This window comes from Cheilinus undulatus, linkage group 15 (genome assembly GCF_018320785.1).
Source record: "Cheilinus undulatus linkage group 15, ASM1832078v1, whole genome shotgun sequence".
Taxonomy (NCBI): domain Eukaryota; kingdom Metazoa; phylum Chordata; class Actinopteri; order Labriformes; family Labridae; genus Cheilinus; species Cheilinus undulatus.
In genome coordinates, this window is record NC_054879.1 from 25,055,033 (window position 1) to 25,070,932 (window position 15,900).

A 15,900-nucleotide genomic window follows, 5' to 3' on the forward strand; every position below is an offset into this window, starting at 1 on the left:
GCCGTTCTTCCATCACTTTGCTACACTAGGTGGTAGAGTCAGTTTTGGTTGTGCAGGCACTACAGCTGAACCCATCTTTTTTAACAGGTAATGATGGTGTTGCAGAGATTTTTCTGGTGAGAGTATCAATACTGGTTTTCCGCACACCACTAGTTTCCGCTATTGTTGGCTGCTTTTTAGTGTGTTTGTAAGATGTAGCCATGTTGTCAGTTCTGTAGTGAGACACACTTTCCTCACTTAGCTGCATGTCTTTGTTTGAAATTCACGTAAAATCAAACAGCACCATGTTTCGGCACCTAAACGCATCCTTGTGACTGCAAAAGAGTGGAAAAGTAGTCAATTTTCCATGTCGGAGGCAAACCGAGGTAGCAGCTTACTGAATCAACGTAGCAAGCATGGCTAATAGGAAGAGGTCGAAGGTGTGGCTCCACTTTTCAAAATACGGTGCAAATTACGCTGCAGTATTTGTGCACGGTTTACCATGGCAACACTATTAATCTGAGGAAGCAGTGTGAAGATTGATAATTCAGATCGGCTCCCGCTGCTTCCTGCTCGCCCACCTCCTCCCTCACTCTCTCTCTCTCTCACACCGAATCCTCACTTTAAACACAGCGATTTGCCCATTTATCATGTGGACATCATCCATGGAAATATACCAGATAAAGGCATACATTTGATCACTACAGTCACCTAAAAGAATCAATTAAGGCAAGGTACGGATTGCCTTGTGTGAGTGCGTCCTAAGAATTGCTCTCTATCTCTCCAACTTGGCACAGCTGATGCCAGATTGTATGAACGAAGCTCAGTCAGGATAGATGGATTCAGAGTGATTCTGAAGGAGTGACAGCCCTTTTCTATCCATCGGTGTGTATGTGTGCATTCATCATTTGCCAAAGTTGGCCAGACATCATTAACAGGAGTTCTGTCATCACTTTTAATGCATCTTCACACGCAGACAGTAGTACTACTGATGGGAGAGGACACATACTCTCATGGCATTTATTATAGACAGGCACTTTTTACACAGTAGCATTTTTATTATGGTAATTAAAGTAATACCGTGGCTATTTTTTAATACCCTGGTATAAGGTATCACCATATTACCGCCCATTCCTGCTCACCAGTTCACCTGATCTGGAGCCTGCCCAGCTCACTGAGCTACAGCCCCTCTCCTGTTGTATGAAAAGCTGACTTTAAACTCGTATGAATTGTGCAGTAGTTCTTCTGCATGTGTGTATACTATCCCCTTGTCATCCCTGCATGCTCCATGAACTGTGCCACCTCTTTGCTTAATTTTTAGAGCCATTTAGTGCTGCTCCCTGACCAAGCAAGCAGACCCCTCATGTCATAGGGCAGCCTATGTCCAGATTACATAAAGGTTACATTTTTACCATGACTGGAGGATTTTTTTTACCTTTTTTATAAGAGCTAGAGGTAAAAATACCAACTTAGCAAGAAAACCGCTCCAAGAAGTCTTTTCAACTATATTAGTCTTTGCCATAAAGACATTCAATGTGCTCATTTAAATAATCTATTGCATCATATTAACCATCTTCTTTGCTTTGATGACAAAAAGTTAATAATAGATGGGTGAATATGGGTATTAGAAATATCTTAATTTGTCTATAATGCAAATCAATATTTTTCAAAGTTACCCCCTGTTCTCAACACGCCTCGTGGGCCTGATGAGACTGGCTGGTGGGCACCAGATTAATGAATGCAAAAAAGAACATAAAAATTTGAAGATGCCTAATTTAATACAATACAGTTTCCACGAATAAAAATTGACATCTTCTGATTTCTTTTATGGTATAAACAACAGTCTAAATCCCCCATACTCTTCATATACTAGAATAAATGTTAAAGAAAAGAAGAAAACCCCTACAAAAGCTAAAACCAGCAGGCACCTTCAATTTTTGCTTAAAAAATGAATGACCAATTAATCATTTCATGTTTGTTGATTTGGTTATTAAAAAAAAATTAACTCAAAGTATTTTTCTAGTAACTTTGTGTCCCCTCCCGTTATTTGTCACTGGATTTGAGCCAGCTGTAATGCTTAATCATTTATGACTTATTGTTTTTGGATGGATAATAATTAACTTCCTCATGTGTTACTTTAAAATGGAAACTTCATTGGCATTTGTCACAGTCCATTGTAGGGCTGGGCGATATATCAACTATACTTGATGTGTTTCGCCGCTTTTGCCATGCACAATGTATACAATGATTGTATCACGAACCTCGAGTATAAATTATGTGGAAGTTTCGAGCAGTCAGCGTGCATTTCTCACGTGCAGTTTCGCTTCTCCCATTGTCACTAAATGCATCCCTCTCACAGCAGAAAGCTGACTCCGTGGCCCATCCAGAAAACTCTCCTCTGCACATGCTGCATTTTTGTAGCAGCAGAGGAAAGAGAAGCAGCCTTTAGAGACGGACTACGAGACACAGTGCTGGATCTGTCACCTGGAAGTGGTTCAGCTTTAAAAAGGAAGAGGTGAAACCAACGCGGTAATCATTAAAGTATGCCGCAAGATGATGCCGAGTAAACAGTGGCAGTAACACGACACGTCGCTAAAGACATGAGCCCATTGTTTTTGAAAAGCCAGGATTTAAAAATATAAAAAACAACACTCCACCCAGGATATGTGATTTGCTTGGGCACAAGCATTTTGCTGAAAACTCCCTGCTAGAGTCGTACATGTCAAAGAGAAGATGGCCCAGTAGTGGCCAAATGTGATCCACTTCTCCATAACTACGGAGACTTATCTAAGCCAAGCAGCAGCTTCTGGTTATGAAAAATGAAGCCAATGCTAAGGTGCAAAAAAAAGCAATACTTCATGTGTCCACTAGAGGCTGGCTGCAGGAACACTGGAAGTCCTGTCTGGACACCTGTTAAACTGCCAGTTTTTACACTAGAAATAAACTGGTTTACAGCCTTGTTCAAAAAATCAAATGTGTCTCATTAGTTAATGTCTTCATGTGCTCTCACTGTACAGGGGCTAAAATTTTTTGTACCACAATGGTTTAGATTATATTTAGGAAAAACCTCACTGCGCACTGATTGGCACGTCTCATTTAATTGACAGATAGCTCGACAGGCAGAGGCTCCATTTCTGTTAACCAGTATGCTAGCTAGCTAGCTGACAGGAAGTCAAGCTTAGTTGGCGGGCTGTTAGGTTGATCCAAAGTTCGGATGAGACCTTGATTTCAATATGGAAGGCGCCACGGTTCAAAACAGCTCAAAACACCAGCAATGAGAAGTCAAAATGTTCGTGCCTCCAAACGAGCTGTTTTCCCCGAAGATCTCATGGGAGAGCTTCTTGAATAAGGCCTAAAGATGCTCTCATGTCATGAATTTGTCAGAAACTGGTCCAGCATTAATTAGCACAGATAACAGGACTAATGTAAGCAAAGCTGTGAGTCTGAATGGTGGACTAGACTGCAGGGTTGTGGCCTTCGGCTGCATGCAAGGTTGGTTTGCTTCACCCTTAAAGAGGAAAATAATCTTTTTGTAATCAGCAATAGTAAACATGATGCAGAAAACATTTCAGAACTTTTCATACACTGTAAAAGACCAAGTATTTCATGATTATGTATGTTTGATTTAAGATAAGACTTAATTGATCCCCAGAGGGGAAATTCTAGCACTGCAGAAACACAACACAGGAGAAAGGTAAAATACAATACAATAGAATTGACAACATAAATAAATGAAGGCTAAATAAAGTATTAAATAAAGGGACAGTAGTGGTTAAGGTGATGTGTTTGTAAAGCCACATGGTACACCTGTTGGCACCAAATTACATACAGAACAGTGATATGAACATAAGTAGCACAAAATAGGTTCAATAGTATGGGAACTATTGGTAAAAGATTGAATGAAGTCCTTTTCAGAATAAAACAGTGTGCTAAATTTGACCTTATATTGTTTATCCTTTCTGCATACAATTTTATTAAAAAACCAATAGAACAGCCTATTTTATTCACCAAACTGGTGCCATTTAGGGCTGAATTAAACATTATACAGCTACTTAGAGGACATTTAAAAATATTGCAATATATATTGCGTATTGGGATATAGCAAAAATATATTGTGACACACAAATTTTGGTCCATATCGCCCAACCCCAGTCTGTCCCAACTTCACTCATTGTGTATGGGCTTATAAATCATGAACAACTGCCATGTCATAAATAATCTGTTGCACATTATGAGCTAACATTACACCATGACTGTTATAGATTCAGATTGAAATGACCACTCCATATGTTAGTGGAAAGCCCTGGTAAGTAGTCAAAGGAGATAAGAATGGAACTTATCACCATAACAATAAATATATATTTTGTTGAAAAAATACACATTTACTGAGCTCAACTTCAGAGTTTCACCTACCAACATACAAACATGGTTTTAACCCCACAGGGTTGTGAACCACCCTCAGTGTGTAATTATCTGCTTGTGACGACCGTGTTCCTCTGAATGTTTTCACACATGCTCTCATTAGTGCTGGATAATGACATCTTTGCTATTAGAGGTGTGACTGAAAGACAAAACATGTTCCCACATTAACACATGATGCAATAATGGCAAAACAAAAAACACTGAAAGTTGATGAAAGTGATGAGTCACTATTTTTCCTTAAAGGAATCATATCTGATATGATGAAACTAAGTGATGCAACATCAGAACAGAACTTGAAATTCTCTCAAAGCATTTGATAAGCGTCAAAGTGGGAAAGCAAACTGCAAGTAAAGTCTAACATGACAAATCAAATCTTTCCAGGATGCTTGTGTGTTACACCTTCCCGGCTAATTGCTATGCCAGACATTTGTTTGCTTGAGGCTGAAGTTCAAGTCAAGTGACTAAATACTACAAACCCATTTCTCACTGTAAGGGTGGGAAGTTTTTCTGCAGAATGTGACTAACCTTTACAGTGCTCGCATCCATTTCCTTATGTCCTTGTTGCAGGTCAACATTCACACTCCTGTGATGGATGTCTTGACTCGTTGCTCTAGTTATACAGGAATATAATTTGAAAGGCCTCTTGACAACTTTATCCCAATTTTCTACATAAAAATAGTGCTAAGCCGTGCAGTTCTTATGAGATTAAAGATTAAAGAGCATTGTGAAAACAAGGCAGTAGTCATCAAGAACAACTGAAGTGGCAACTAGGGGCAGGTGGCTGTGCCACAGTTTAGACAGAGTATTTGATAGAGATTTTGGCCTGAACTGATTTAAGAAATAATAATGAATTAGTTTAACCGACTCATAATTCTGGTGCCAACTAACAAGGACTCCAACTTTTACCATTTGGCCAGATAATCATCAACAAGGCTAACAGGAATCGCCTTTGCTTGGTTTACCATCTTCAGGCCAATCACTGGTCTAATGTGCCTTTGCATCTAGATAGTTGAAAGAATCCCACCGCACACAGAAAGCCTATTTTTAGAGCAATTTATCAAAATGTTGCTACAGTTAAAAGAGTTCTTAAGCTGTTCCACCAAAACCCTACAAAATCATGGGTTAACTTAGGCTTCAATCTTATAGGCTTAAAGTAGTTAAACACTTAATCTAGTACTGGGCAGTAAACCAGTCACTGGTAAAACTCCTGCCACTTAGAGGATTTTTGCAACACATTTTGTAATGACTAGTTTAGATAAGGCGTGCAATGGTACAGAAAAATTTTGGTGTGGCACGTACCTTAGTTTTGAAGTCATGGTCCTGTACATTTTCAATACGGTAATCAAAGCAGACAAAATAGAATTTCTTTAATTTAATTTGGAGCTTTTTAACATTAAAAAAAATATGCATTATATATAGGCAGAATAAATTCCATTTAAATTTGGAGTAATGTTGCAATGTCCTTCCAAAAGGTCTTCAATGAATTAAACTACTGAAATATTTTTTGCAATACTAGGTTATTTATTTATATTGATATACCAACATAGTTACACCCTTTCTTCTGATAGTCTACTTTCCCAGTTTAATTGAACACATCATCATACAATCAGTTAGCTTGTTAAGTGGGCTATGTAATATCTATCCTGCCGATTTCAACAGGAACTTCAGCAATTAATTACTGTTTTTTTTTTTTTTTTTTTTTTAAGATTTATTTTTGGGCATTTTTGTTTCTGTATTAGATAGAGGACAGTGGATACAGTCGGAAACAGGGTCAAGAGTGGGGGAGAGACATGCGGCAAAGAGCCTCAGGCCAGATTTGAACCCGGGCCGCCTGCGTACGTGGGGAGCGCCTTTAACCACTAGGTCACCTGCTCCCGGAGCAATAGATTGCTGTTTTAACCGATGGGACTAAATACAAAGTTTAGGTGCACTTTTCACAGCCCATCTGAGCTGATGAGGAGGGTGAAGTCTGCTTGGAGTCTTGGAGTTATGTTATACCCACAATCTCTCTTTTACCTCTCTCTGTACACTTGCGTGAGGCCTGCATGGGTTCTTACATGCCTACCTTCAATGTTTGGATCGACGCTTTACATGATGAACTGGGCTCATACTTGAGAAGGTCACACATGGACCCACTAGATACATAAAAATAATTTTATAGAACATTATACTGAGAGTGTTTAAAGATGACTCATCCAGGTATGCAGGCTAGAGCGCGCATGTGTATGTGGGTAATAGAAGTGAATTTGAGTAGTAGATTAAAGCTGTTTGCAATCAAACCCCCAATTAAGTTTTAGAATGCTGTAGTATATGTATTTAAAACAATGTAATGCTATAAAAATAATTTTACCTATTATAAACAGGGTAAAGATGAAGCATATATCTTATATGATTGTTCATAAACTACCCTATTTGTTTGGTGTCTATGTTGTTTGTATTGGGAAAAAAAGCCTGCAAAAATAACAAATAAAATAATGATACAGTCATGTTAATCAGTAACCTAGCAAAGCAGATGGATTAGCCCATTTCTGTGTTTCTTACTCGCAAATCCATCTTGCAAAGCTCCTGTCTTAACAGTTTGGGCCCGGTTAGAAAGTGACAGGACCAATCAGCTGCAGGGGGCAGTACTTCTGGGCATGGCGAAGTTGTGACTTAAACAGGCAGTGACAAGAGGCAGGTGAAATTATGGCGGAAGACATTAGCGTGGATGCTGCTAAAGCGCCAGTTTTATCAGAACTTGATAACATTTCTTCTTCTAAAAAACAAAGATCAGCAGTGAGTTGTTTTCTTTTCAAAAACGACAAAAGTCGTGTACTGACATGCCTACGGTTGTCATGGTTCGAGTTATGCAGTTCTCTATGGAGTTCATCCCAGGTAGTGACGCACCTTGGTAGGGGCTAGGACGTCATGTGCTTTGTTGCTCTGATTGGCCTGTAAAGATGTGACACACAGAACGTTCATCCAATCACCCTCGGGGCTCTGCCCTTTCCCAAACGCTGTTTATGGGAGGTTTACCAGATAGATGTGTTCCCTCTGTTGCTGGCCTTGAGGGACCGTCTTCATCAACTTAGCTTGATGGTAGCAGTGATGAGGTTGTGGTCGCTATAAGCATCCGCTCTAACATCTAGTAGTGACCTGTGCCATTTTCCATTGATGATGATTTGGTCTATTTGGTTGGTAGTCCCACCATCAGGTGACTTCTAAGTGGGCTTGTGGATGTCCTTGTGGGAACATGGTACCACTGATGACCAGGTTGTTGTTCATGCAGAAATCAACATGGTGTTCGCTGTTGTTGTTCCTTTCCCCACATCCATGGGTGCCCATTACCTTCTCATTATTGGAATTTTCAGTTCCCACTTTGGCATTCATGTCTCCAGTTATGCAAAGCATGTCTTGTTGGGGTACCTTTGAAACTGCCCTTTGTAGCTGTTCGTACTAGTCTTCTTTGACCTCCTCTTCAGCCTCGTTGGTTGGTGCATAGCACTGCAAAATGGTGAGTTCACAGTACTTAAGAGTTGAGGCGTACTCGGATCAGCCTCTAACTTACTGGTTCCCACACAAGCAGAGTTTTGGCTTTCTCCATGGATATGATGGGGGCTAAGCCATGTATGTGGATGTTCTCATGGCCTGAATGGAGGATGACAGATCCATCATGCAGTAGTTGACGTCCAGAGCCACTGAGGACTTGTGCTGTCTTGGAGGTCTCATTCATGGTTGGGGCATTCCACGCTCCAATACGGATCTTGGTTTTAGGGCCTAGTAGACCCTCTTTCACACAACTGACTTCCTTTCGGCTTTCATCAGAAGTGATCATAATGCCACCCCGATAGTTTGGGTGGCAGGGTTCTACTACGGGCCTGATGTCAGTAGGTTTGCTCATTGTAGTTTCTGTAACAGGGTTTTTACAGTGTGGCATCATTAGTGCTACACCCAACCCGTAACCTGGAGGACCAGTGGATAGCTCTTTGTAAGGCCTCTACCCTTCAGCCAGAGACTGGGCTCCCAGCTAGCATAGCTCTAAGGGTCCCTGATGCACACAAGCCCCCCCACTGCAGCAAGGTGTTGATCCTCCTGGTACACCAATGTGCATTACTTACATACCAACCAGGCCAAAGTGCTGCAGAGTGCAAGGCCACAGCTGAGAGGCAGAAGCCAATCTCCAAGGTACTAAACAAACCCAAGAACATGAGTGAAGGCCAAAGTCAAGCTTGTGAACAGGGAGGCCACCAAGGTCAACCCAAACTGCTAGGCTGACAAAGGGAGGCCATATTACTCTAACAATGCACCCCACTTGCCCCCACTTCTCAAGGAAGGGCTGGCTGCTACATTAATATGGTAGTGTCACAAAATGCCAGACAAAGGGTCCACATGCAGACACAGGACACAGGAAAAAGGTCAAAATCTGTTTAATGGAGGCAAGGTTTGGTAGGAGGTCAATCAGCTCAGGCAAAAGTACAAAAATGGCAGGCAAAACTTGGAAAACAAAGGTCATAAACTGGGTCAAAACACGAAGGATCTATCAGGATAATAAGGCTTGAAAGTAATGCACACAGGGAGTAATACAAGACAATCTCGCACAGAGGGAAGGGAGTGAATGGTTTAGATACACAAGGAGAGGGAAGACAACCCAGACGAGGATCACCAGCTGTAGCTACTCAGATAATCAACGGAGGTGAAACACATAAGGTTATTTCAGATGCAGGGAACAGGTAGGGATGGGCAGGAAGGAGTGATCTGGAAACGAGACACAAGGTAAGTATACAAAATATAACAGGAAATGACAACACTGGAAAACATGAGGGGGAAAAAAACTTAACTAACTTAACCAGGGTATGTGACAGGTAGTACCTGGAGGGTGGACAAGAATGCCATGTGGCTGCTGCACATGTGCTGTCAAGAACATCTCACCATGTGCCCATTAAGTTGCCAAGCTGCATGTAGAGCAAGTTCCAGCTGGGACTAGCCACTCTGGACATGGATGGTCCCAACACCCCATTTAGACCATCAACTCTTGACAAGGTCCCGCCCAGATGCCCCAAGTCTCAGCAGATAAGGAGCTGATCAGACTCCTGTATGGTCCATGCACAATAGATAACCCAATCAGGGATCTGATTGGCACAAGACAGACTGCCCCTGCTAATCTCCTTTCCTGGCCTTGTGAAACAAGGGTGAATGGAGCTTGACAAACTTGACCAATTTCACTGAGGACTCAGGCAACCCAAAGATGGGACTGAAGCATCATCCCGTGCAGCATTAGCTCTGGATCACTGAGGAACCACAAAACAGAAGACCAGCTGTCTTCAGTAATGCCGATCCCCCAATGCTGAACACCACACAGGGTAATGGCAGGCTTCAAACCTCCAGTCAGGACTGCAAAATTATAGGACATCCTGAACTGTGGTAGGAGTGCACTTAGTGAGTCTCACACCAAGCAGCCTGAGTAATGGTGCCCAAGCTGCCTACATCATTCTCACAACAGGTTCTAGCAGCCTAATGCCTGGATCCTGTTGCTTTCAGGGTCATGCCACCAGATATAGCCTAGATATAGCCCTTAAAGTGAATGGAAGGAAGTCCTGCAAGTCTCTCTGATGCTGGAGTTCCCATAGTGGGAACAAGAGGTGTCACCAATATCAGTAAACTGGGCCCTTCAGAGGAGGAGTTGGAGTAGGATGAAGGGAAGATGGGTATAGCGTAGATGCCTGGGCCACAAATGTGCCAAGGCATCATGATATATATATATAAATATACCATGAGGGGTGGGAATCACTAGTGGCCCCATGATACGATATTATCACAATACTTTGGTCACGATTCGATATTGCAAATTTAAACATTTTGCAATACAGTGGGTATTGCAAAACCATATATTGCGATATATTAGGATCAATACCATTTTTTGGTTGTGCTGATATAAATATAATCTGACTGTCAAAGTTAACAAATACCTTGTTAACGCCATCTACTTTTAACGTCACTACTGAAGATAATATCAAAATACTCACTTCGCTAATAATTCTGCATGTGGTGTACACCCCTGATGCATATGTGGCGTGTAGCATGGAGGAGGGGACGTAAACAGACTTATATAAGAGCTGTGTAATAGTTGGCTCTGCCCAGAAAGATGGCTGGATCGAGAGGCTTCTCTCATGCTAAAGAAACCTCTGAAGGGGGTGAGCTCTGCCTTCCAGAGCTGAACTCTTCCTGCACCAAGCCAACACATCCTCACACAGAGGCCATGCTGATTTACACTCTGCTGTCCTGTATTTCTCTGATCACTGTGGCGCTTAATCTCCTGGTTATCATCTCGATCTCCCACTTCAGGTTCTTATGTTTTATTATTTCTATCATTTACATGACCTATAGATAAAATCTTTTTCTATACTGTTATATTAAAGCTACAGAAAATTTCTGCTATGTTGGGATTGTTGGTTGGCAGTGATTTAATTTTTGCCAGTGCCGTATATCCCTTTCTCCTTTACTTGATTTAAAGAGGGTTAATATCCTAGTTTTCTACTTAATCATATGTAATATTCTGTTTAGAAGGTTTATTGTGTATGTTTAGTGTGATTATGACATGTGCACTACTATTATTCTCCCTTTCCAGGCAGCTCCACACCCCCACCAACCTCCTCCTGCTGTCTCTGGCTGTCTCAGACCTCCTTGTGGGCCTCATTTTGATGCCGGTGGAAATCATCTACATAGAGGCCTGCTGGTTTCTTGGTGATTTTCTATGCACTGTGTACTATGTAATGGACTACATTATTACCTCTGCCTCAGTAGCAAACATGGTGCTCATATCAATTGATCGCTATATTGCCATTTGTGACCCTTTCCATTACACAACCAGAGTCACAAAGGGTAGAGTACAATGCTGTGTGTGCTTGTGTTGGGTTTGCTCAGTTTTGTTTCGGATTCTTCTGCTACATGATCACCTGGAACAACCCGGCAGGTCCAACTCTTGTTATGGAGAGTGTGTTGTTGTCATTAATCATATAGCAGGGGTTTTAGATCTAGTATTTACCTTTATCTTGCCAATCACTGTCATCATATTCTTATATATGAGGTTGTTTCTGGTGGCTGTGTCTCAGGCCCGTGCCATACGATCTCACATTGCAGCAATCACAGTCCATCAGAGAACTGTAACGGTAAAGAAAACTGAAATGAAAGCAGCCAGGACTCTTGGTATTGTTGTAGTTGTGTTTCTGTTTTGTTTCTGTCCGTATTATTACCCCACTCTGGCAGGGGAAGACACTTCAGTCGACGCTTCATCTGCCTCTGCAGAGATCTGGTTGGCACATTTTAACTCCTGTATGAACCCTGTCATCTATGCTTTTTTCTATCCGTGGTTCAGAAAATCTATTAGACTCATTCTGACTCTTCAGATACTGAAGCCTGGCTCGTGTGATGCTAAAATATTACAGTGACATGCAGTAAAGGGTTAAACTGTCTTAATGAAAAGGAACATGTCCTAATTTGCATCCTTTGCATGGTAAAATCTGTTAACATATCTTATACTAGGTCTGTGAATATGCCCTTTGTTCTAAGATATGCCATATGTATGGAGTATTCTTTTGTTGTACTATCAGGTAGTGTTGATGTCATTTTCCGGAAACATAATGAAATTATGCTGCTGGCTGTTCATAAAGGGCCAATTTGGCACTTATACCAAGTGGATTTGAGATATAGCTGACTTTTTTTGTTGTTTTTTTTTTTGTTTTTTAAGGAAGAAAGCATCAAAATACATGTCATATTTTTCCATTCAGCTAAAAAGCATCAGGATTTTTTGGCCTGTATCACCCAGCCCTAAAACTATCTGGCTATTCTGTTTTGCTCTGCCAAGAAACTGCAAAAGAATAATAGCCTCAAACTCTGCTGCAAAACTTGAAATGTTAATGGTTATTGATGTTCTCTTTACAAACAAAACTCCTGTTCTTTATTCAACGATGTGAACATGGCAAGTTTGTGAGATTTTCTACAAATAAAGCATGGCTGGTACCTTTCAGTTCATTTTATTCCATACGTTAGATTAATTAAAATATTCAATGTAAATACCCACATGCCCTGCTAGGATGAAGACAGGCAAAATGTCCTTTCAAATGTCTGGAAAGCATATATTTGCCATGAAAAGAAAAAGAAAATCCATATATCTACAATTGTCTTTGATTACTAGTACATGTTAGCAAGAAATCAGAGACAAAACTGGCTTTGATTGTTGTCTTATGTATGCATAATTAAATACATTTGTATAAAGGTAGATATCTAAGTAAAAGCTGATTAATTTATGCATTGCTACTTTGAAATGCATGCTGAAAGTTTTATATTTGTTCCTCTAGTTAAACTGAAAGTAAATGTAATTGTTTAACTGAGAATATTCCACAGTTTGAAACAATTTGGCCCTCTTGCAGTGAGAATAAAAATGATGTAGCCCACTCAGTCACCACAGTTTCCCAATCCTGGCTTCTATTTCACATTCTATTAGTATGTCCAGTTACTATAATCACAGCTCTACTGCAGCTTATTAACTGATAAATATTTGAGAAGATTACAAGTTACCAACACTTTACTTCAAATTCACGACTTTAACCACAAATTTGTGCACATAGATGCAATACCAGGAGTTGGCCAGCAGATGTCATTAAGTCACTATCATAAGCTTTATAGCTTATAGTGAGAAACTATTTTTACAAAAGAAGGTTTTTTCTTCAACTAGTCATGATGAACCAGAAAAAAACATTTTTAATTCTATAATTCTCAAAGAATCAGTGTGTAATATTTGGAATTTCTAACATCTAATTGTCAGATTCTAGATTGCGATGCCTATTTCTCTGTCATCAGTTTAAAACAACCTGTCTGTTATTTGGTCCCTTCTGTGGTATTGTTGAAACTAGGCCTGTATTCAACCAAAGAAAAACTGGGTTGACCAAAATTACACACAGACAGACCAATCAATTTGTCATTCAGGTAAAAAATACAATAAATAAGAAATAGAGAAAGAAAACCTTCACGTTATCCTAAAATCATTACACCATCTCTGACAGTCTAAGTGGTCTCATAAATTTGCTTAACAAGCTTTATGCAGCACTATTAATTATTTTTCACCTCATTATGTCGTACTGAAATAACAGCTGAGTCAGATATAATCAGCCTACACCTGCCTTTATAATGTCAGAGATCACAGCAGGATAACTATGTAGCATCAAAAAGCATACAAGATATCCTCAGGTAGCTGTTTGTATCAATTCATAACTATTAACAGGATCACTTGTTCCAGCTCACACTGTAATTTACAAGCATATATCGGACATTACACATTGTTTATTTACAGAGGTGAAGGGAAAAAGTCTGTTCATTAGGACTTAATGACCAGAAGACATTGTCTTTTCTCTCTCCTGTTCCCTGTCTGTTACAGACACTAGCACTAATGTGTACATTTATCATCCTGTATTTTCATGTCAGGTTCAAGATGTTGTTTCCCAGTTATTTACAGCATAACCGCTGTGAAACTATCAGAATATAACATATCCTGAGTCACTTTCTGTGCCCTTCCACCAGGATAGCCCAGCACTGCATGCTTGGTCAGATGAAAGCATGTATTGACCAAACAATCAACCAATCAACCAGCTGGAAGGTGTCAGCCCTAGAGGAGACATGCAGGGATCAAAAATCCAAAAGCACAGAGTAGAGCCTGCGTTTGCCAAGCTTTATAATTCAGAAAGGCTAACTTATAAATACTTTGTTTAATTTTTACCCAATTTTGCTGTGCTAAACCATTAGGCTAATTATTACACATTGCGTTTAAATTCTCCCAGTTTTTTTTTTCAAAAACACAAAACTTTAAACAAGATTTTTCAAAGTGGTTCAAATATGTGTGAAATAAAATTTTAAGTCTGATCATGAGTTAAGCATCTGTTTTTAAATAAGCAGCCCAAACCTGATCCTTAATCAATGAAGAAATGTTAAATATCTTAATGAACCTCAGAAATGTATCTTTTTAGTTAAGGAGAATAGAGAGTGGATTTGGCATGCTGATAAAATGATCAGGGGTGATGTTCTGTGATTGAAAATACTGAAAATAATGTATTTTTTATTTGTTCATACATTTAGGGAACTTTTTTAAATATTTAAATGCATCATGTAACTGTTAGTAATCAGAATTTCAACCGTTCTCATCTTATTGGTATAGTCTTAATTTCCACCAGCAGATGGCAGCATCTTCTTTGCATTATGATTTATGGGAGTTTTCAGCTGTGTTTATGTTTACATCTAAAATAAACTTTTTTGCAATAAAAATTTGTAAATTAAGAAAAACATTTCGTCACCTGTCGTCAGTGATTAAAACTGAGTATTTAACAGGGTTTTAATGCTGGATTAACTCTCTATGGAATTAAGAAGTTTGTAATTTCCAGGTTTGGTGTTGTATCCATATATGTTTACAGTAATAAAGGTAACATTGAGATATTCAAGCACTAGGCAAATACAGTGACCCAAAAAATAACAGTCTGAATGTTGTCTTTATTATTTTTAAAGGCACACTGTTGATCCACCACGAGATTTGACAAGATTTGACAGAAGGCTGTTTCACAGAAACAAGCCTTGAGTTGATGTGTTGTTTATTTCATCTTAGCAGTCATTTTAGTGTTTTTATGCTAAAAACTCCTTTATGACAGTTATTAGGACTTCAAAACACTTGAGGTTCTTATTGGTGGTGTGTGTGTGGTGGTGTGTGTGTGGTGGTGGTGGTGGTGGTGGGGGGGGGGTTATACTGTATGGATTAAACGAGAATTGTTCACAATTACAACAACTGATCTGACTTTTGTCTCTTGTTGGAAAAGTTGACCAACCTGCATGGGCTGTGCGACCTGGGCTGGAGGCAACAATCTGTGAAAGTTTTAGTGTGTACCTGTGTATGTCACTGCAGCCACGGCAACACAAACACAGCGAACTGACTCTGGACAGCCTAGCAACAAGGGCTGAAAACTGCTCACATTCACACAGAGAGCAGTCTTTGTGAAGGAGACAGCAGGTACGTCCTTTGTTTTGTGTTTCAGTGCTTATTCCTGGCACCAGAATGTGACAAAAGGCTTCTTAGATGAACTGACAAACTTACAAGATCTAGATCCACCTTCCAAACTTAACTGTCTTTTAGGAAAATCTTCCTGAGGATTTATTTCATGGCTTTTTAGTCTTGCGATCCTGATATATTATGGTGATGGTTTTTACCTTCTTTGTATTAGTTTGGTTCTCTCCTGGTACCAAAGGAAGAGCTGTTTGGGAGCTAAAAAAGACTGTCTCAAATTACAGAGTTGAGCCAAATGATTAGGATCTTTAGCTAAACAGAATTACAAGTAAGGCTTGATGAGCACTGGGTATGGAGACACAAGCAAGATAAGAATTTACTGAACCAGATCTTGCCAAACAACAGAATCAGACCAGATTGCTCCATGGTAATGCATCATTAGAGTCAGATAGGTATGCTTGGTACCCCATTACTGGGTGGCC

General features: G+C 39.9%; 1 protein-coding gene across 1 annotated transcript; it reads left to right on the plus strand.

The window, feature by feature from the left end:
- The first annotated feature begins 9,097 nt into the window (after nt 1-9,097).
- Nucleotides 9,098-12,231, plus strand: LOC121522209 (trace amine-associated receptor 1-like). Its single transcript, XM_041806362.1, has 2 exons — nt 9,098-9,153; nt 11,006-12,231. The coding sequence occupies exons 1-2, from the start codon at nt 9,098-9,100 to the stop codon at nt 11,823-11,825; spliced, it is 876 nt and encodes a 291-aa protein (XP_041662296.1). The 3' UTR covers nt 11,826-12,231.
- Nucleotides 12,232-15,900: the final 3,669 nt, after the last annotated feature.